The following is a 23,275-nucleotide window of genomic DNA, read 5'->3' as shown; positions in this document are numbered from 1 at the left end:
GAGGTGCTGGAAATTTTACTATGAAATTGAAAAGAATAAAGTAGCTTTTTACAAATTATCATTCATTATTTTAAAAAACTTACAGACATTTGCTGGGTGCTTTTATTGGCTACCGTCATATTAAGAGCACAAATAACAGTCTTTTGATGTACATTTGTTGCAGAGAGTTTTCTTGCACATACAACACTTTCCAAATAATTTGTTCTCTTTACAGTTAGACTATACAAGGCAACATGTTCACTTTTCTTGTCTCTAAGGAATATCTTTGGGAGTAATGAAGGTACTAGTCTTCCTGATAGCTGTGTGCTTCTCAGTAAGCTCCTCCCCAGCTGCAGCATGAAGTCTCTGCATTTCAACTTTTTGACATTTAGAGCACTGTACAATATCCAAGGCGTTTATCCCAGCCAAATCCAGGCCAGCATGTCAATGTGGCTTTGACAGAGTATTTGCAAGCCATTTGGTTGACCATGTTTGCTCCTTATTTAGAGCCGTTATAGAATGTACTTTTATCTGGCTTCTTTTCATACCATCTTCAATTTTAACATAAGGATGAATAGTACTGAAAATCAGGACATTCTTGTTGCTCTTTCCTACTAAACTATTTGTGTGGTCTCATTCTTCTTCAACAATAATGTGCTGTATAAAAGATTTTTGCCTTCTTGATACAGACTGGAACTTCCCTGTGAGATCAATTTATGGCACCAACTAGACTTGTAGCATTCGCTTTCAAGGTTTAAGAGAGAGCCAAGGATGTGAAAAAGTTGTCACATTTGACATTTCTTCCTTTATTGAAGTAACATTGCATCCATTTTTTATAACAAAATCACCAAGATGCTCATCACTCAGCCTAGTGTCATCCTTTCCTAGATAAGGGAAAACATTCACAATATATTTGCAGTTTTTATCTACTGCCATCCAGTTTTTTGCCTAATTTCCTGGTTTTGAGGCCATGAACTGTGTGAACCTGCAGCATGCCATTTTGACAGAAAAATCTGTTCATTAATTGTTATATGTGGACCCAGTATGTAGTTACATTTTGTGTTTGCAATGAACTCATACCATATTTCTAATACCAAAGTAAATTTGTCTTCTTTCAGTCACTCTGATCTTATGAATCTGATGTCAAATCTGAGATAACGCAATATCTTTCTGAAACTGTCACCAAAGACAATCTAACCATAACATGAAGCTACACGAAAAATACAGTTGTTGTAGCAGGCGCCCCTTCCACAGTTATAGGTGAATCTTCATATTTCTCTTTTAATGTTTCGTAGTAACATTTAAAACTAAGTATAATCACTAATTACTTTATTTAAAGTCTCAAAAGTTCAGCACCATAGGCAATACTGCAAAAGAGTGACAAATGAAAGAATTAAGAAGTGGGTCACGAGTGCCCCAGCTGTGCTTCTAGTGCTAAGCACAAGGAGACTTTTTGAATCCTCATCCAATGGAACCTGTAAATAGGCTTCATCTAAACCAATTTTCTGTCTCGTAAACTGACATATGGCTGGGGGAGTGGCATGCTGACCACATACCCCTCCATATCCGCATCCAGTGACACCTGTGGGCTGAGGATGACACAGCGGCCAGTTGGTACCATTGGGCCTTCATTGCCTGTTCGGGAGGAGTTTAGTTTAGTTTTTTAAATCAATCTTAGAAAAAAACTGGCTCCTGGTAAGTGTGGCCAACAACTCATCCTGATGAGGGAAAAGGTAGGTGTCAATGACTTTCAAATCACTGCAGAGGCTATGCTGACCATTTGGTTTTTAACAGTTGTGAGGGGTAGACCACTTACTTTATGTAAGAGGCCATATGATCCCCAAAGATGTCAGCCTGTCCATTTCTGATTTCATTAGATAACACAAAACCACAGGAATAGGGCACAGAAGGAAACAGAGCACTTGTGTCCTAGTATTCAAAGTAATTTGGGCCGTAAAATTAGTGCTTCTAGCCATGTTTCCGCAATATCCTTTCTTTCAGGAGTGCTGGCCTTGCAGGGTTCACAGGAGAACTTCTGTAAAGTTTGGAAGGTAGGAGACTAGGTACTGGCTGAAGTAAAGTTATGAGGACGGGGCATGAGTCATGCATGGGTAGCTCAGATGGTAGAGCACTTGCCTGCAAAAGGTAAAGGCCCCAAGTTCGAGTCTCGGTCCGGCACACAGTTTTATTTTGCCAGGAAGTCTCATATCAGTGCACACTCCACTGCAGAGTGAAAATCTCATTCCTAAAATCATGAGCTGGTTGGAGGGCTTTGCTCATAATGCTCCAAATGTTCTCAATTATGGCGAGATTTGTGAGCTTGCTGGCCAAGTTATATTTTGGCAACTCTCGCTGTGTGTGGACAGGCATTTTATTGCTGAAGTGTAAGCCCAAAATGACTTGCCACGAAGGGAAACAAACCAGGGTTTCAAATATTGACAATGTACTGCTGTGCTGTAAGGGTGCCATGGATGACAGCCAAAGGGTTCCTGTTAATAGAAGAAATAGCTCCCTAGACCATCACTTCTGGTTGTCAGGCTATGTGGTTGTCCAAGGTATCTCCAGACACATCTTTTCTAGACGTCAGAGCTCAATTTGAAGTGGAGCTGATCACTGCAGGCAATTCTCCTCCAGTCAATGATATTCCACACAAAAGATTTGTCTGGAGACACCCCAAACAGTGATGGGATACCAATCAAACTGTTGCCCATCATACGGCCTGACAACAAGGAGTGATGGTCTCTGATGCCATTTCTTTACTTAGCAGGACCTCTTTGGTTGTTATCCATGACACCCTTATAGCACAGTGGTAAGTCAATGATATTCTCCATGCCCTTCTGTTGCTCTTCATGGCAAACCATCCTGTACTCACATTTCAGCAAGATAATGCTTGTTCCATTTAGTGAGAGTTTCTACTGCTTGTCTCCATGCCTATCAAATCTTTTTTGGCCAGAAAGGTTGCCAGATCTCTCCCCAGCTGAGAACTTAAAGCATTATGGGCAGGGCCCTCCAATTTCCATTTGTCTGTAAAGAATTCGTGTTAGTATTTTGCATTACCGAACTGATAGTTCAGTGATTTTCTCACCTGTCATCACCTGCTTTCTTTGGAATTGTAATTATTATATTCTTCTTGAAGTCTGAGGGTATTTTGCCTATCTCATACATCTTGCCCCCCAGATGGAAGAGTTTTGTCAGGACTGGCTCTCCCAAGGCTGTCAGTAGTTCCAATGGAATGTTGTCTACTCCTGGGGAATTGTTTTGACTCAGGTCTTTCAGTGTTCTGTCAAACTCTTCACGCAGTATTGTATCTCCCATTTAATCTTCATCTACATCCTCTTCCATTTCCATAACATTGCCCTCAATTACATCTCCCTTGTATAGGCCCTCTATATATTTCTTCCACCTTTCGGCTTTCCCTTCCTTCCTTAGGACTGGTTTACCATCTGAGATCTCGATTTTCATACAGGTGGTTCTCTTTTCTCCAAAGGTCTCTTTAATTCTTCTAAAGGTGGCATCTATCTTATCCCTGGTGATATATGCTTCTATATCCTTACATTTGTGCTCTAGCCATTACCACTTAGCTGTTTTGCTCTACCTGTCAATTTTTGAGATATTTGTATTTATTTTCATTTAATGAGATTTTATATTTTCTCCTTTCATCAATTAAATTCAGTATCTCTTCTGTTACCCAAGGATTTCTATTAGCCCTCAATTTTTTATCTACTTGATCCTCTGCTGCCTTCACTATTTCTCTCTCAGAACTACCCATTCGTCTTCTAGTGGATTCTTTCTCCTGTTCTTATCAATCATTCCCTAATGGTCCCTCTGAAACACTCTACAGTCTCTAGTTCTTTCAGTTTATCCAGGCCCCATCTCCTTAAATTCCTACCTTTTTGCAGTGTCTTCAGTTTTGTCTACATTTCATAACCAGTAAATTGAGGTCAGAGTCCACACTTGCCCCTAAAAATGTCTTACAATTTAAAATCTGATTCCTAAATCTCTGTCTTACCATTATATAATCAATCTGAAACCTTGTGGTGTATCCAGGTCTCTTCCACGAATACAACCTTCTTTCATGATTCTTAAATGAAGTTTTAGCAATTATTAAGTAACGCTCTGTGCAAAATTCTACCAGACGACTTCCTCTTTCATTCCTTACCCCCAGTCCATATTCACATACTACATTTCCTTCTCTTCCTTTTGCTACTGTTGAATTCCAGCCCCCATGACTATTACATTTTTGTCTCCCTTAACTATTTGAATAATTTCCTTTATCTCATTGTACATTTCTTCAAATCTCTTCATCATCTGCAGAGCTAGTCAGCAGATAAACATGTACTACTGTGGTAGGTGTGGGCTTCATGTGTATCTTGGCTACAATAACATGTTCACTATGCTGTCATAATAACATTCCTATTTTTTTAATCATTATTAAGCCTACTCCTGCATTATCCCTATTTAATTTTGTATTTATAACCCTGTATTCACCTGACCAGAAGTCTAGCTCCTCCTGCCTCTGAACTTCACTAATACCCACTATATCCAACTTTAACCTATCCATTTCAGTTTTTAAATTTTCTAACTTACCTGCCCAATTAAGGGATCTGACATTCCACACTCCAATCTGCAGAATGTCACTTTTGTTTCTCCTGATAATGACATCCTTCTGAGTAGTCCCTACCCAGAGATCCAAAGGGGGACTATTTCACATCCAGAATATTTTATCCAAGAGGACACCATCATCAATTATCCATACAGTAAAGTTGCACGCCCTCGGGAAATATTATGGCTGTAGTTTCCCCTTGCTTTCAGTCGTTCGCAGTACCAGCACAGCAGTACTGTTTGGTTGATGTTACCAGGCCAGTTCAGTCAATCATCCAGATCATTGCCCCTGCAACTACTGAATAGGCTGATGCCCCTCTTCAAGAACCACACACTTGTCTGGCCTCTCAACAGGTACCCCTCCGTTGTGGTTGCACCTGCAGTATGTCTATCAGTATCACTGAGGCACACAAGCCTCTCTACCAAATGGCAAGGTCCATGGTTCATGTGGGGGGGGGGGGGGGGGGGGCAGTTATGTCTCTAATAAAAGTTACATAGCATATGATTATTTTCTGGGAACTAAACTACAATCTTAGGATCAGGAATGCATTTCAGTCCAATATCAATATGGGGACATATATTATCATACTTTTTTACAAAACGAACCTGAGGGAATATTGATAATGAAAGAAGAATGATCACTGGTGGAATAACACCGCATGTAGCTACATTGAATAAGTGAATATGAATAATTTCCATACTGAAATAGAGCTCACACATAGCAGAGAGGAGCAAAATATTGATAAAATGTAAAGTGAATACCAGGTGATATACTGGCTAAGGGCAGAGTGATATAATTCATATATTTAGAACAAAATCAAACAATGGAAACTCCAGGCTGGAGTAGGAATCAATCCTTTCCCTAATATATGAATAACACCTTGATAAAATGGGGAAAATGCACGAGGAGATGGTAATCTTGCTTCTTGTAGCTGGTAGCATGATCAGTTTGAGCAACAGGCATAGCACTGCTTACCTCTTGACATGGAAACTGTCATGGTTTGTGACATAGCCCAGGACCCATCTGCCCACTACCAGCACATAGCCATAGACTTGACAGGTGTATTTTGTTCCAGAAGGATGTCCAATGTACGTGGGTGTCAGCTTTCAATTTGACACCAAACAAAACGTTTAGAGAGAGTTGTATTCAGTCTCATGATCGCAGGTCATAGGAATGCGTGGAACATAAATACGTACCTGTGCAGTGCAGGTGGTGGGAGATTTCTCTATTTCTGAACACTCTTCAGAGTACTAGCGTGACTCACAATGGGTCCATTGGAACTGCTGGTGGAGGTGATGCAGTTTGTGACTTCTGAAATTTTCCCGGCGTATTTGTTCTTCTAATAATTTCCGGGTATGCAGCCGGATCCCGTCGACATTCTGCCACGATATTTCGGCCCAGAGACGTCCGGCCATCATCAAGTGAGTACACAACTACTGAAGAGCCCAGGTGCAGTCGCGGTATTTATACCGATTCTCGCGCACGTGTTGACATGCGCGGCATAGCCGAGTTGTACGTGCTGCCCTCGGTGGTGAAAGTAAAAGATCATCTAGTCATTGAGTATCGAATGACGCTGTCTATTCCGCTGTGAATGTATAATTTTAATAACAGGATTTCAAGTTTTATCCAGTTGAAAGCCGTTGTCACGATTTATAAGATTATCGGCAAGACGTATTTCCACTGATTCCTTGATTACGGAATCCCAAAATCCAGAAACCGGAGCTAAAATTTTTGTTCCATTGTATTCCATTGAATGTCCCAATGAAATACAGTGCTCTGCTACTGCCGATTTTGACGGTTGCCGCAGACGGGTGTATCTTTCATGTTCTGTACATCGTTCATGGACAGTTCTTGTCGTCTGGCCAATATATGCAGAGCCACATTCACAGGGAATTTTGTAGACGCCTGCTTTCTTCTGTTGTAAATCGTCTTTAACGGATCCAACCAGGGCCCGGTTCTTTGCTGGTGGACGGAAGATAACCTTGATTTTATTCTTCTTCAGTAGTCGGCCTATTTTCGACGACACATTCCCGGCGTATGGAAGAAACACAGTTGATTTAAAGTCGTCATCAGCGTCCTCACTGCGCTGCTTCTTGTTATGACAGTTGCGCATGGCCTTTCTTATTTGGCGTGAAGTGTAGCCATTCTCTTTAAAAACCTTCTCCAAGTGTTCTAATTCTGCGTGGAGGTTTTCATCGTCCGATATTACATGCGCTCGATGTATTAAGGTACTGAGAACACCGGCTGTTTGTGCTGGGTGGTGGCAGCTTGACGCCTGGAGATACAGATCTGTGTGAGTCGGTTTCCTGTACACAGAATGTCCTAATGACCCATCATTTTTACGGCATGACTCTACGGTCTTCCCAAGAGACACAAGGATGGTGCCCCACTACGATTAATAGTGAGTAATATTGGTGCTGCCACCTATTCTACAGCAAAATATCTGGCCTCACTACTAAAGCCGTATGTGGGTAAGTGTTGCCACTATATACGTAATTCCGAGGATTTTGTCAGTCGCTTGAAGGAAGTTAAGCTTAGCAGCTCGGATTTATTAGTCACCTTTGATGTGGTCTCACTGTTTACCAAAGTGCCTTTAATGGAATCGTTACATCTTATTGGTAACTTATTCAGTGCAGAAATGACGGCCTTGTTTGAACATATACTCTCCTCAACGTACTTTCTATTCAATGACGAATTCTTTGAACAAACAGACGGCGTCGCCATGGGGAGCCCTTTGTCCCCTGTGGTAGCTAATCTGTTTATGGAGGGCTTTGAGGAGAAAGCACTTGAGTCTGCTGTCTTAAAGCCTACGGTCTTCTGGCGGTACGTAGATGATACTTTTGTTGTATGGCCCCATGGCAGACAGGAACTGGAGAAATTCCTTCATCATTTAAACTCTTTACATGAGAACATCAAATTCACGATGGAGATTGAAAAAGATGGCACTTTACCATTTCTAGACGTGCTAGTATGCCGTAAAAATGATGGGTCATTAGGACATTCTGTGTACAGGAAACCGACTCACACAGATCTGTATCTCCAGGCGTCAAGCTGCCACCACCCAGCACAAACAGCCGGTGTTCTCAGTACCTTAATACATCGAGCGCATGTAATATCGGACGATGAAAACCTCCACGCAGAATTAGAACACTTGGAGAAGGTTTTTAAAGAGAATGGCTACACTTCACACCAAATAAGAAAGGCCATGCGCAACTGTCATAACAAGAAGCAGCGCAGTGAGGACGCTGATGACGACTTTAAATCAACTGCGTTTCTTCCATACGCCGGGAATGTGTCGTCGAAAATAGGCCGACTACTGAAGAAGAATAAAATCAAGGTTATCTTCCGTCCACCAGCAAAGAACCGGGCCCTGGTTGGATCCGTTAAAGACGATTTACAACAGAAGAAAGCAGGCGTCTACAAAATTCCCTGTGAATGTGGCTCTGCATATATTGGCCAGACGACAAGAACTGTCCATGAACGATGTACAGAACATGAAAGATACACCCGTCTGCGGCAACCGTCAAAATCGGCAGTAGCAGAGCACTGTATTTCATTGGGACATTCAATGGAATACAATGGAACAAAAATTTTAGCTCCGGTTTCCGGATTTTGGGATTCCGTAATCAAGGAATCAGTGGAAATACGTCTTGCCGATAATCTTATAAATCGTGACAACGGCTTTCAACTGGATAAAACTTGGAATCCTGTTATTAAAATTATACATTCACAGCGGAATAGACAGCGTCATTCGATACTCAATGACTAGATGATCTTTTACTTTCACCACCGAGGGCAGCACGTACAACTCGGCTATGCCGCGCATGTCAACACGTGCGCGAGAATCGGTATAAATACCACGACTGCACCTGGGCTCTTCAGTAGTTGTGTACTCACTTGATGATGGCCGGACGTCTCTGGGCCGAAATATCGTGGCAGAATGTCGACGGGATCCGGCTGCATACCCGGAAATTATTAGAAGTGATGCAGTTTGTCCATGATGAGGCTTCAACCTATTGAAATGGATAGTTACGGAGTAGTCCACAAACTGTATTTCAGCGTTGATTGAGGTCATTAGATGTGTAATTTGGTATGCCCCTTTGTAGTGTTGGGAAAATATTTTTTTCTCCTTTTTGATCACTATGTTTCATAACAAGACCTAATCACCCAGTTGACACAGTGGCAACACAGCTCCCTTAGTACCTACCCACCAGTAGCTTTGTGGTTACTCTGCTGTAGCTAGCACCAAATAATTTTAAGTCACAAGCCCCAGCTTTTGGGCAACCACAGCTTAGTTAAAAGATCTTTTAAAAAAACTTCGTTTTAAAATCTAAAAAATTGTAGATGAGATCAAGGTACAACCAATTTTGCAATAATGAATCACAGCTTCAGGTTAGTCTACAACAACATACATATGAATTAGAGCCTTTAGGTGCAAAAACTGATAGTGCCTACTTTGAAGAAGATAGAAAAGTACTCACTTGGATGGATTCAATGAGTCATTAAACCATTACAATCTCCCAATGTTCTACAAAGCACATACTCTGGCAGCATCAAATGCAGTAGATGTTGAAAGATCCATCAATAAACTTAGATAATTATGGTACATCACTGAGGGACATACTAATTTAGACATGAAAGATAGGGAAGATAAGTGGAAGAACAAGAAACTGTGGTAACAGAATCCTGTAAATATAGTATTGCAGCAACTTACCAGTGTTGAATCCCTGATAGTACTTCGACAAACATGTAGCTACTAGAAGTCATATGATCAGACATGTGGTTGGTTTCAGTCCCCTTAATCACAAATGTGAAACCGTTTAAATGTTGTCAAAGCATTCCTCAAATAAAAATTCATCATAAGAAACTTCCTGGCCGATTAAAACTGTGTGCCGGACCAAGACTCGAACTCGGGACCTTTGCCTTATGCGGGCAAGTGCTCTACCAGGAGAGCTTCTGTAAAGTTTGGAAGGTGGGAGACAAGATACCAACAGAAATAAGGCTGTGAGGATGGGGTGTGAGTCGTGCTTGGATAACTTGGTTGGTAGAGCCCTTGCCCGTGTAAGGCAAAGGTCCCAAGTCCAAGTCTCGGTCTGGCACACAGTTTTAACTTGCCAGGAAGTTTCATATCAGCGCACACCGCGCTGCAGAGTGAAAATCTCATTCTGGCATCATAAGAAATTTGTACAGCCATGAATGACCTACAATTCCTACTTTAGCCTGTCTTGAGGTGCAATAAGAATTTGATGAGAGTCTGATTTCATATCAAAATTACCTGCAATTTCCCAGCCTGATTAAAGTTCTATGTATGTGAGGCAGAGGATATATGTATTAGGTGTTGTGACCTTGTTCACTACTTGTATATCAATGTATGGGCAATAGGTTTTCTCGCCAGTAACAGACTTTTTGGGTACAATTACTATAGGTGAGGTACAGGGGATATAGAATGGCTGATGATTGCAGCATCTAATTGTTGCATTGTTGCTAAATACATTCTTCCACCACTTGATGCATATGATAAGGAATTTAATAGGGAAATGATAGAATTTTTGTGGTACTAGTCTAGCATTCCTAGTCAGAATTTCAAGCTATGTGAAGTTTGGCCAGCAAATACTGCCTCTCCTCAAATAGGAATGCAAACTCCTCCCAGTACTGGCTGTAAAAGGCTTTGATCTGATTCCGATAAATGTGACAGTTATTCCTGCAAACAATTTCTATGATATGGCATGATTGTACTAACTTCCCTCATAGATAATGACAGCTGCTTCCTATTCTTTTGAAAATGCTTTCCTCCTGTCTGAGGTTGTTCATCATCAGCTATTTTCTGTATGCTGCCTAGTATAGTTCCATATGGATTTTCAATATCCCTCATCCAAAAATTATCTACACGAACAGGGATGCTTTCTTCCAGTTATGGTCTCACATCCCATTTCATGTGAATTTGGAATCACTCTATAAGTTCATTCTGGGTGAGTGGGTCAGCCAGAAAGATAGTTCTGACAGGCTCTTGAATTTTGGCTGACTCAGAAAACTTTCCAGTGCTGTCATGTATGCTTTCAGCTGAAGTGGCAATTAACAGCAGATATGCAGTTCATTGAAATCTCAGGGAATAGGCCCCTCCACCTGGATTTCTCAGGTCTGTTCAGTGTTATAACTGCCAAATTGGATACTGATCTATAGTCGGTGCCACTTTGAAAATGGTACAGAAAATCACTATCCAGGATAACATCAAATCCTATCCTCTTTTCCCACAATGCTTCCATCTTGAACTCTCACTTTATTCCATCAAACATCAGTGCAATATGTGAAGTTCCCACAGGCCCTATCAATGCCTTTCCCAAACCACTAATATGACACTTAGGGGGTTTTAATGACTACTTATTGTCAGGGAGTAGAAACACATGCTGATTTGTGCACTCATATCTATCCAAAATTCTTAGCTTTCACCTTGAATTTTGTCAACCACCATCACATTTGGCACTTTTCTCTAATCTCTAAATTTAATGGCGTTTACTAATCTTATTGGGAGTATGGAAAGATGAGTGCTCAGCTCCTCTGCCACTTCCCTGATTAGTCCTTCCATTGCCTCCATGATTCTGGAATTCACTTTAGCTGTGATATGCTCTATCCCGTGACTGGGGACTGTCAACAACTGGTTGACCAATTTCCCCACAACAGGGGCAGTACAGAGCTCGACATCTGTTGGCAGATTAGATTAGATTTACTTTCATTCCAATTGATCTGTAGTGAGGAGGTCCTCCAGGATGTAGAACATGTCAGAAAAACAACAATACATGACAAATATTTACAACTAAAACAAATAAGCTAATGTACCATTACACAGGTCCCAAGTGGAATGATCATCATTTTTAATGAACACTATATGAAAGAGTCATTTTACAAATACTAAGGCACTGAATTAAAAATAAAAAAGTTTTTTATTGATTTATAAGGTAATAAACATGTAATACATCTACTATAATACTTATTTACAATGAACACATTACTGCACTGAAATTGTGCAGAAGTTATATTGTACTTACAGTTGGTTTTACTGAGAAATTCATCAGTGGAGTAGAAGGAGTTGGCCACCAATAAATCCTTTAGGCTTCTCTTAAACTGAATTTCATTGGTTGTTAAGCTTTTTATGGCTGCTGGCAAGTTACTGAAAATGTGTGTTCCTGAATAATGGACACATTTTTGTACAAGACTAAGTGACTTTCTACATCTACATCTACATGATTACTCTGCAATTAACATTTAAGTGCTTGGCAGAGGGTTCATCGAACCACAATCATACTATCTCTCAACCATTCCACTCCTGAACAGCGCGTGGGAAAAACGAACACCTAAAGCTTTCTGTTGGAGCTCTGATTTCTATTACTTTATTTTGATGATCATTCCTACCAATGAAGGTTGGGCTCAACAAACTTTTTCGCATTCAGAAGAGAAAGTTGGTGACTGAAATTTCGTAAATAGATCTCACCGCGATAAAAACCGTCTTTGCTTTAATGACTTCCATCCCAACTCGCGTATCATATCTGCCACACTCTCTCCCCTATTACATGATAATACAAAACGAGCTGCCCTTTTTTGCACCCTTTCGATGTCCTCCGTCAATCCCACCTTGTAAGGATCCAACACCGTGCAGCAATATTCTAACAGTGGACGAACGAGTGTAGTGTAAGCTGTCTCTTGTTGTGTGATATATAGATAGCAACTGTGAGTGTGTGTGTGAGAGAGAGAGAGAGAGAAAGAGAGAGAGAGAGAGAGAGTGAGAGTGAGAGTGAGTGTGAGTGTGAGTGTGTGTGTGTGTGTGTGTGTGTGTGTGTGTGAGAGAGAGAGAGAGAGAGAGAGAGAGAGAGAGAGAGAGAGAGAGAGAGAGAGAGAGTGTTGTTGTTGTTGTGGTCTTCAGTCCTGAGACTCGTTTGATGCAGCTCTCCATGCTACCCTATCCTGTGCAAGCTTCTTCATCTCCCAGTAGTTACTGAAACCCACATCCTTCTGAATCTGCTTAGTGTATTCATCTCTTGGTCTCCCTCTACGATTTTTACCCTCCACGCTGCCCTCCAATGCTGAATTTGTGATCCCTTGATGCCTCAGAACATGTCCTACTAACCGATCCCTTCTTCTGGTCAAGTTGTGCCACATACTACTCTTCTCCCCAATTCTATTCAATATTTCATCATTAGTTATGTGATCTACCCATCTAATCTTCTGCATACTTCTGTAGCACCACATTTCGAAAGCTTCTATTCTCTTCTTGTCCAAACTATTTATTGTCCATGTTTCACTTCCATACATGGCTACACTCCATACAAAAACTACTTCCTGACACTTAAATCTATACTCCATGTTAATAAATTTCTCTTCTTTGGAAACGCTTTCCTTGCCATTGCCAGTCTACATTTTGTATCATCTCTACTTCGACCATCATCAGTTATTTTACTCCCCAAATAGCAAAACTCCTTTACTACTTTAAGCGTCTCATTTCCTAATCTAATTCTCTCAGCATCACCCAACTTAATTTGACTACATTCCATTATCCTCGTTTTGCTTTTGTTGATGTTCATTATATATCCTCCTTTCAAGGCACTGTGCATTCCGTTCAATTGCTCTTGCAAGTCCTTTGCTGTCTCTGACAGAATTACAATGTCATCAGTGAACCTCAAAGTTTTTATTTCTTCTCCATGGACTTTAATACCTACTCCAAATTTTTCTTTTGTTTCCTTTATTGCTTGCTCAATATACAGATTGAATAACGTCGGGGAGATGCTGCAACCCTGTCTCACTCCATTCCCAACCACTGCTTCCCTTTCATGCCCCTCGATTCTTATAAGTGCCATTTGGTTTCTGTATAAATAGTAAATAGCCTTTCGCTCCCTGTATTTTACCCCTGCCACCTTTAGAATTTGAAAGAGTGTGTTCCAGTCAACATTGTCAAAAGCTTTCTCTAAGTCTACAAATGCTAGAAATGTAGGTTTGCCTTTCCTTAATCTTTCTTCTAAGATAAGTCGTAAGGCCAGGACTGCCTCACATGTTCCAACATTCCTACGGAATCCAAACTGATCTTCTCCGAGGTCGGTTTCTACCAGTTTTCAATTTGTCTGTAAAGAATTTGCGTTAGTATTTTGCAGCTGTGGCTTATTAAACTGACAGTTCTGTAATTTTCACATCTGTCAACACCTGCTTTCTTTGGGATTGGGATTATTATATTCTTCTTGAAGTCTGAGGGTATTTCGCCTGTCTCATACATCTTGCTCACCAGATGGTAGAGTTTTGTCAGGACTGGCTCTCCCAAGGCCGTCAGTAGTTCTAATGGAATGTTGTCTACTCCTGGGGCCTTGTTTCCACTCAGGTCTTTCAGTGCTCTGTCAAACTCTTCATGCAGTATCATATCTCCCATTTCATTTTCATCTACATCCTCTTCCATTTCCAAAATATTGTCCTAAAGTGGATTCAGGTTACCTTATCAACAAGGTTGAGGTTACAGATATGAAAGTAGCTAGGATGATTGCAGGTACTAGTAGATGGGAACAATGGTAAGAGGGTGTCCACAATGAGGAAACCAAAGAAAAACTGGGAATGAACTCTATAGATGTAGCAGTCAGGGCGAACAGGCTTAGATGGTGGGGTCTTGTTACACGCATGGGAGAAGCAAGGTTACCCAAGAGACTCATGGGCTCAGCAGTAGAGGGTAGGAGGAGTCGGGGCAGACCAAGGAGAAGGTACCTGGATTTGCTTAAGAATGATTTTGAAGTAATAGGTTTAACATCAGAAGAGGCACCAATGTTAGCACTGAATAGGGGATCATGGAGGAATTTTATAAGGGGGCTATGCTCCAGACTGAACGCTGAAATGCATAATCAGTCTTAAATGATGATGATGATGATGATGATGATGATGATGATGATAATGATGATGATGTCCTAAAGTACATCGCACTTGTATAGACACTCTATATACTCCTTCCACCTTTCTGCTTTCCCTTCTTTGCTTGGAACTGGGTTTCCATCTGAGCTCTTGATATTCATACAAGTGGTTCTCTTTTCTCCAAAAGCCTCTTTGATTTTCCTGTAGGTAGTATCTATCTTACCCCTAGTGAGATAAGCCTCTACATCCTTACATTTGGCCTCTAGCCATCCCTGCTTAGCTATTTTGCACTTCCTGTCGATCTCATTTTTGAGACGTCTGCGTTCCTTTTTGCCTGCTTCATTTACTGCATTTTTATATTTTCTCCTTTCATCAATTATGTTCAATATTTCTTCTGTTACCCAAGGAGTTCTACTAGCCCTCGTCTTTTTACCTACTTGATCTTCTGCCGCCTTCACTGCTTCATCCCTCAGAGTTACCCATTCTTCTTCTACTGTATTTCTTTCCCCCATTCTTGTCAATTGTTCCCTTATTCTCTCCCTGAAACTCTGTACAATCTCTGGTTCTTTCAGTTTATCCAGGTCCCATCTCCTTAAATTCTCACCTTTTTGCAGTTTCTTCAGTTTTAATCTACAGTTCATAACCAATAGATTGTGGTCAGAGTCCACATCTGCCCCTGGAAATGTCCTACAATTTAAAACCTGGTTCCTAAATCTCTGTCTTACCATTATATAATCTATCTGATACCTTCTAGTATCTCCAGAGTTCTTCCACGTATACAACCTTCTTTCATGATTCTTGAACCAAGTGTTCGCTATGATTAAGTTGTGCTCTGTGCAAAACTCTACCAGGCGGCTTCCTCTTTCATTTCTTAGCCCCAATTCATATTCACCCACTATGTTTCCTTCTCTCCCTTTTCCTACTCTCGAATTCCAGTCACCCATGACTATTAAATTTTCGTCTCCCCTCACTACCTGAAAAATTTCTTTTATCTCATCATACATTTCATCAATTTCTTCATCATCTGCAGAGCTAGTTGGTATATAAACTTGTACTACTGTAGTAGGCGTGGGCTTCATGTCTATATTGGCCACAATAATGCATTCACTATGCTGTTTGTAGTAGCTTACCCGCACTCCTATTTTTTTTATTCATTATTAAACCTACTCCTGCATTACCCCTATTTGATTTTGTGTTTATAACCCTGTATTCACCTGACCAAAAGTCTTGTTCCTCCTGCCACTGAACTTCACTAATTCCCACTATATCTAACTTTAACCTATTCATTTCCCTTTTCTAATCTACCTGCCCAGTTAAGGGATCTGACGTTCCACGCTCCGATCTGTAGAACGCCAGTTTTCTTTTTCCTGATAACAACGTCCTCTTGAGTAGTCCCCGCCTAGAGATCCGAATGGGGGACTATTTTACCTCCGGAATATTTTACCCAAGAGGACGCCATCATCATTTATCCCTACAGTAAAGCTGCATGCCCTCAGGAAAAATTATGGCCATAGTTTCCCCTTGCTTTCAGCCGTTCGCAGTTCCAGCACAGCAAGGCCGTTTTGGTTAATATTGTAAGGCCAGGTCAGTCAATCATCCAGACTGTTGCCCCTGAAACTACTGAAAAGGCTGCTGGTCCTCTTCAGGAACCACATGTTTGTCTGGCCTCTCAACAGATACCCCTCCGTTGTGGTTGCACCTACGGTACGGTCATCTGTATCGCTGAGTCACGCAAGTCTCCCCACCAACGGCAAGGTTCATGGTTCATGGGGAAGAGAGAGAGAGAGAGAAGAGATGGCAATGCTAGTACTAGAAATGACACATACATTATTGGTAGCATATTAGCTTGTCACAGAAATTGGCGGAAGCATACTAACAAATTTGTACTATTATGTAATCATTCATAACAGATATTATTTCTGTTCACTGCTGTGAAGAGAGAAATATTCACATACATATTTTCATTGTGTTCCTTTCCTACAGATTAACAGGAGCATCTATAAATATGATTAAAGCTGGACTGCAGAAAAACAGAACTCTTGAAGTCTTGAAAATAGGATTCAATCCACTTTCACAAGAAGACTGTATGACACTTCTTACTGTGCTACAACTGCAGCTTTCATCAATTAGAGTACTTGATTTAGACAATGTATGGGTAGACAAAGAATTTTTGAAGGTATTTATATGACAGTTGTTCTATTTAATCAGAATAGTAGAAAGGACCTACAGTGCTAATTTTTAAAAAAATATTACACTCATTTTAAAAGGAGCAGACAGCAATACTGGAACGTAAGGAAGGCACTTCAGTAGTGGTAGGTGGTGTGTACAGTAACTATGTACTGAAAGGCCCTGACATGAAGAAACTGCTATTAGCAAGAGCGACATATGAAGGAATGAGTGTAAAAAAGAAGAAACAACGAAAGCACTTTGGGTAAGCAACTAATCAATAATAGGATCTGAAACATTCTAGCAGATTAAAACTGTGTCCTGGACTGAGACTCAAACTCAGGACCTGTGCCTTTCATAGGCAAGTGCTCTACAAACTGCACTACCCAAGCCCAACCCACAACCCATCGTCACAGCCATACTTCCACCAATAACTTGTCTTCTAGCTTCCAAACTTCACAGAAACTCTCCTACAAACCTTGCCCAAATTTAAATCTCAGTCCTGCACACAATTTTAATCTGCCAGGAAGTATCATATCAGCATACACTTGGCTGCAGAATGAAAATTTCATTCTGAATAATAGTATCTGTTTTGAACACAAAGAATATAAAACTCACCTTCAAAATAGATTAATTAGTGATGTTGTAAAATTACATTTTGAAGCACAACATAAACACTACTTGTAGCTCTTGGAACTAGTTCTTTCCTTTCTTAAGGAGGAAAAGGGAATCAGTTGAGAAGGATGGAAGGGACTTGAGAGGGAGAGAGAGGGGGAGGGGGAGGGGGAGGGGGAGGGGGAGGGGTACAAATCACTCAGATCCTAGATTAATGAGGACTCAAATGTTCTGAGGATGAGGAAATGCGAAAATTAAAATAGATGAGGAAAAAGGTCATTAAGCAACTTATGTGCCTGTCTTAGACCATACATGGTAGAATTAGAAGTAAAATGAAAAATGAAAAGAGTAATGCAATTAGGGACAAGAAAGGAAAAGGAAAAGAGAGGAATGGCAAAACTAAAATAAATGAGTAAATAATAAAATCCTAACAAGCACAATAATAGAATTAATAATTACAGAAATGGTACATTAATATACTGGAAGTACAAAAACATGATGGAGTTACAACAGCAATGGTGTAACATGTATGAAACTCAGCCACCAACATGCACAACAATTTTTTGTTTGGGATAAAGCCAGTAGTACTGTTCAGGATACGCATAAGGAAAGCTGTGACTGACCACAAACATTAATAAGTAAGCTTCCAATACTGCTTTGTTGCAACATTTTACTAGGTCACCTCAAAAATCTATGAAGCAGGGTGCACATGAAAGCAGGGGAAACTGATCAAGCATACAAAAAACTCTGAAGGTTGCAAAGTGGAAAGTGTACTTTCCAAGATTGTTGCATGCTATGAATGAGGACAATCCAGATCAAAGGTGGAGTACTGTGAGTGCTTCGAAGGCATACTTCATGAGGATGAGTGGTTTGCAGAGAGGGTTATTTGGTCTGATGAGGCACAATTCAAACTGAACGGTACTGCAAACTGTCACAACTGCATGTACTGCATGTACTGGGCTCCTGAAAATTCTCACATTCATGCTGAAAACTTGTTAATTACTGGGTGTTAATGTGTTATGTGGTTTGTCATCACACAGATTGACTGGCCCATTCTTCTTTGAAAATATCACAACTGGTGAGGTGTATGTTCATCTGCTGCAAACATCAATTTTACGTGCCACCCAAGGGGTGTTTGAAAATGCAAGATTTTATCTACAAGGAGATGGCACTCCACCTAACTGCCACAGAGATGTCAGAGCTTACTTGGATGAAAATCTATCTTGATGGATGGATTGAAGAAGATCTGTTGAGTTTCCAGTTCAGTGGCATTGATGTTTGGCTGCTAATGGGAGTCACATTGAACACAAAAATAACCTTTCCCCATCTCCCACCTCCCTCCCCCCATGATGCAAGAATTGTAACAGTGTGTCATTTTGTTCCATCAATACTTACTATGAAAGACAGCCTACATTTTTCTGGACCTCTGTATATATAAAGTTGAACCTTATATTTAATACCGTACTCCTGGTGCAACACATTAAAATGTAGTTATTCTGAGGAGAAAATTTTTAAGGAACTGTTTTACAAATAAGATCAATACTTTCATTTCTGAGGGTCATTATGGTAATGTAACTTCATTCACAAAGGCCATGTTTAGCAACATATTATATGCAGGAAGGAACAATTGTCATACTGTCGTTGTCGTTGTTGTTGTTGTTGTTGTTGTTGTTGTTGCTGTTGTTGTTGTTGTTGTTGTCTTCAGTCCTGAGACTGGTTTGATGCAGCTCTCCATGCTACTCTATCCTGTGCAAGCTTCTTCATCTCCCAGTACCTACTGCAACCTGCATCCTTCTGAATCTGCTTGGTGTATTCATCTCTTGGTCTCCCTCTACGATTTTTACCCTCCACACTGCCCTCCAATACTAAATTGGTGATCCCTTGATGCCTCAGAACATGTCCTACCAACCGATCCCTTCTTCTGGTCAAGTTGTGCCACAAACTTCTCTTCTCCCCAATCCTATTCAATACCTCCTCATTAGTTATGTGATCTACCCATCTAATCTTAAGCATTCTTCTGTAGCACCCCATTTCAAAACTTCTATTCTCTTCATGTCCAAACTATTTATCGTCCATGTTTCACTTCCATACATGGCTACACTCCATACAAATACTTTCAGAAAAGACTTCCTGACACTTAAATCTATACTCGATGTTAACAAATTTCTCTTCTTCAGAAAAGCCTTCCTTGCCATTGCCAGTCTACATTTTATATAATCTCTACTTCGACAATCATCAGTTATTTTTCTCCCCAAATAGCAAAACTCCTTTACTACTTTAAGCGTCTCACTTCCTAACCTAATTCCCTCAGCATCACCCGACTTAATTCGACTACATTCCATTATCCTCGTTTTGCTTTTGTTGATGTTCATCTCATATACTCCTCTCAAGACACTGTCCAAAACATTTTCATACTATCAGTGGTAGAAATTGACACATCATCGGCATCTATATGGAACAATGAATGAAGATTTAAAGCTTACAGAAGAAAGATGAGTTCTTGTTATACTATTCTAGTACAAGGAAAAGCAGAATTATATACAAAATAGCAAGAGGATGAAAGAAAAAAAGTACTGAATTTAGGAAGCTGCTGTCAGCAAGTTCATTGCAGAAAATCATATCCCGTACTTTATTCAGGATGTCCTAAAAGAACACCAACATATTTCAGGGACAGGTTTCTTACACCAAAACAAAAAGAACTGTCTGTTAAACATGGGCTCTAAAATGCATACCTTAAGAGCTATGAGCACTTGTTCATCTTCAATACTATGAAACAGATCTCTTCTGCTGCAGGGACTTTGCTTTCCAAATTCTGGGAGGAGACTGTAAGGACCAAACCAAGAAAAAAATGTCCAAGAAAGATAGGGTCTAAAATACATATTTTAATAACTATGAGCACTTGTTCATCTTCACTAGTGTAAACACATCTCCTCTACTGAACAAGCACTTGTTCATCTTCACTAGTGTAAACACATCTCCTCTACTGAACAAGTGTTCATAGCTCTTAAGGTGTGCGTTTTAGAGCCCCTAGACATTTTTTTCTTGTTTTGGTGCAAGGGACCTGTCCTTAAAGCTTATCAGTATTTTTTGGGACACCCTGTATATTGCTACAGCTTCTACTTTTACATGTCATTTTTATCTGCATAAAATCATAAATATTATAAAGACCAGTTCCATGTTATATCTATCAGTATTACAGCAATTGTAGAAATGTATCCAAAGTATATCTTACTATTTAATGGTGGGCAAAATTTCTCATGTTAATAATAATTAATATAAAAAACTGTATTATAGTTGTAAAATTCAGTTTTGATGTTTGCATGCTACATTATAATTTATGGGAACGTAGCTTCTGTCACTTTCCACAGATGTATTTACTGACAATGGGAATAAATGTCCAGTGCATTTTGGAGAGCATACTGATTTATAACTACAGAGTCCACTCTGAAATCTTATTTGCTTTAGGGAAACGTTTATCTGCTAACATTCCTTCAATTACTGTTCACTAGACTGATACAAGAGGGATGTATCTAAATTGTGATAATCTGTTTGGTTGACTATCAATATTTTGGTGACCAATACTTTTGGCTTATCAATATTGTAGAAAGTTAGTATGATGGAACCTCTTAAACTTAATTCCTTCAGCACACCATTGTAATTACCATCTATTTTAAACTCTATAAATTTCATATTAAAGGTTTTGGTAGAGTTCTGAAAATAATGTACAATTATGATCATCTTTTGTATAATGGTACTAAACTCATGACCAGTGTTATCAGAGGTAAATATAAATATTAAAAAAGGTAGGAAGATTTTTCTGTTTAGCAAAAGTGACAAAAAGCAGATTACGGAGTACCTGACAGCTCAACACAAAAGTTGTGTCTCTAGTACGGATAGTGTTGAGGATCAGTGGACAAAGTTCAAAACCATCGTATAATATGCGTTAGATGAGTATGTGCCAAGCAAGATCGTAAGAGATGGAAAAGAGCCACCATGGCACAACAACCGAGTTAGAAAACTGCTGCGGAAGCAAAGGGGACGTCACAGCAAACATAAACATAGCCAAAGCCTTGAAGACAAACAAAAATTACGTGAAGGGAAATGTAGTGTGATGAGGGCTATGCGAGAGGCGTTCAATGAATTTGAATGTAAAATTCTATGTACTGACTTGGCAGAAAATCCTAAGAAATTTTGGTCTTATGTCAAAGCGGTAGGTGGATCAAAACAAAATGTCCAGACACTCTGTGAGCAAAATGGTACTGAAACAGAGGATGACAGACTAAAGGCTGAAATACTAAATGTCTTTTTCCAAAGCTGTTTCACAGAGGAAGACTGCACTGTAGTTTCTTCTCTAGTTTGTCATACAGATGACAAAATGGTAGATATCAAAATAGACCACAGAGGGATAGAGAATCAATTAAAATCGCTCTAAAGAGGAAAGGCCGCTGGACCTGATGGGATACCAGTTCAATTTTACACAGAGTACGCGAAGGAACTTGCCCCCCCTTCTTGCAGCAGTGTACCGTAGGTCTCTAGAAGATCGTAGCATTCCAAAGGATTGGAAAAGGGCACAGGTCATCCCCGTTTTCAAGAAGGGACGTCGAACAGATGTGCAGAACTATAGATCTATATCTCTAACGTTGATCAGTTGTAGAATTTTGGAACACCTATTATGTTCGAGTATAATGACTTTTCTGGAGACTAGAAATCTACTCAGTAGGAATCAGCATGGGTTTCGAAAAAGACGGCCGTGTGAAACCCAGCTTGCGCTATTCATCCACAAGACTCAGAGGGCCGTAGACACGATTTCCCAGATAGATGCTATGTTTCTTGACTTCTGCAAGACATTTGATACAGTTCCCCACAGTCGTTTAATGAACAAAGTAAGAGCATATGGACAATCAGACTAATTGTGTGATTGGATTGAAGAGTTCCTAGGTAACAGAACACAGCATGTCATTCTCAATGGAGAGAAGTCTTCCGAAGTAAGAGTGATTTCAGATGTGCCACAGGGGAGTGTCATAGGACCATTGCTATTCACAATCTACATAAATTACCTTGTGGATGGCATCAGAACTTCACTGAAGCTTTTTTCAGATGATGCTGTGGTGTATCGAGAGGTTCTAACTATGGAAATTGTACTGAAATGCACGAGGATCTGCAGCGAATTGACACATGTTGTAGGGAATGACAATTGAATCTCAATGTAGACAAGTGTAATGTGCTGCAGATAGACAGAAAGATAGATTCCTTATCATTTAGCTACAGAATAACAGGTCAGCAACTGGAAGCAGTTAATTCCATAAATTATCTGGGAGTATGCATTAGGAGTGATTTAAAATGGAATGATCATATAAAGTTGATCGTTGGTAAAGCAGATGCGAGACTGAGATTCATTGGAAGAATACTAAGGAAATGCAATCCGTCAACAAAGGAAGTAGGTTACAGTGCGCTTGTTTGCCCACTGCTTTAATACTGCTCAGCAGTGTGGGATCCGTACCAGATAGGGTTCATAGAAGAGATAGAGAAGATACAATGGAGAGCAGCAAGCTTCGTTACAGGATCATTTAGTAATCGCAAAAGTGTTACAGAGATGATAGATAAACTCCAGAAGAACACTCTGCAGGAGAGATGCTCAGTAGCTTGGTATGGGCTTTTGTTAAAGTTTTGAGAGCATACCTTCACTGAAGAGTGAAGCAGTATATTGCTCCCTCCTATGTATATCTCGCGAAGAGACCATGAGGATAAAATCAGAGAGATTAGAGCCCACACAGAAGCATACCGACAATCCTTCTTTCCACAAACAATACGAGACTGGATTAGAAGGGAGAACTGATAGAGGTACCTTGAGTACACCATCAGGTGGCTTGCGGAGTATGGATGTAGATGTAGATCATGAAGCTTTACAAAATTTTCATGGTCATATTGTAGCTTCAGCAAACCACTGATGTAAATTAGTTTGATTTGTATGCCACATTTCTTCCAGTCCTCAATTTAATCTGTTCTGCTACCTTTAGCAACTCTTTATTCACTGTCATG

General features: G+C 40.1%; 1 protein-coding gene across 1 annotated transcript in view; it reads left to right on the top strand.

The window, feature by feature from the left end:
- Positions 1 to 23,275, top strand: part of LOC126267734 (leucine-rich repeat-containing protein 74A-like) — a 322,570-nt gene that overhangs the window by 237,800 nt on the left and 61,495 nt on the right. The window contains exons 8-9 of the mRNA XM_049973037.1: positions 16,439 to 16,631; positions 16,723 to 16,886. Coding sequence (XP_049828994.1) covers positions 16,439 to 16,631; positions 16,723 to 16,886 — 357 coding nt within the window. The remainder of the gene's footprint in view (positions 1 to 16,438; positions 16,632 to 16,722; positions 16,887 to 23,275) is intronic.

This window comes from Schistocerca gregaria, chromosome 4, assembly GCF_023897955.1.
Source record: "Schistocerca gregaria isolate iqSchGreg1 chromosome 4, iqSchGreg1.2, whole genome shotgun sequence".
In the NCBI taxonomy this organism is placed as follows: Eukaryota; Metazoa; Arthropoda; class Insecta; order Orthoptera; family Acrididae; genus Schistocerca; species Schistocerca gregaria.
This window is presented reverse-complemented; position numbering and strand designations above follow the sequence as displayed.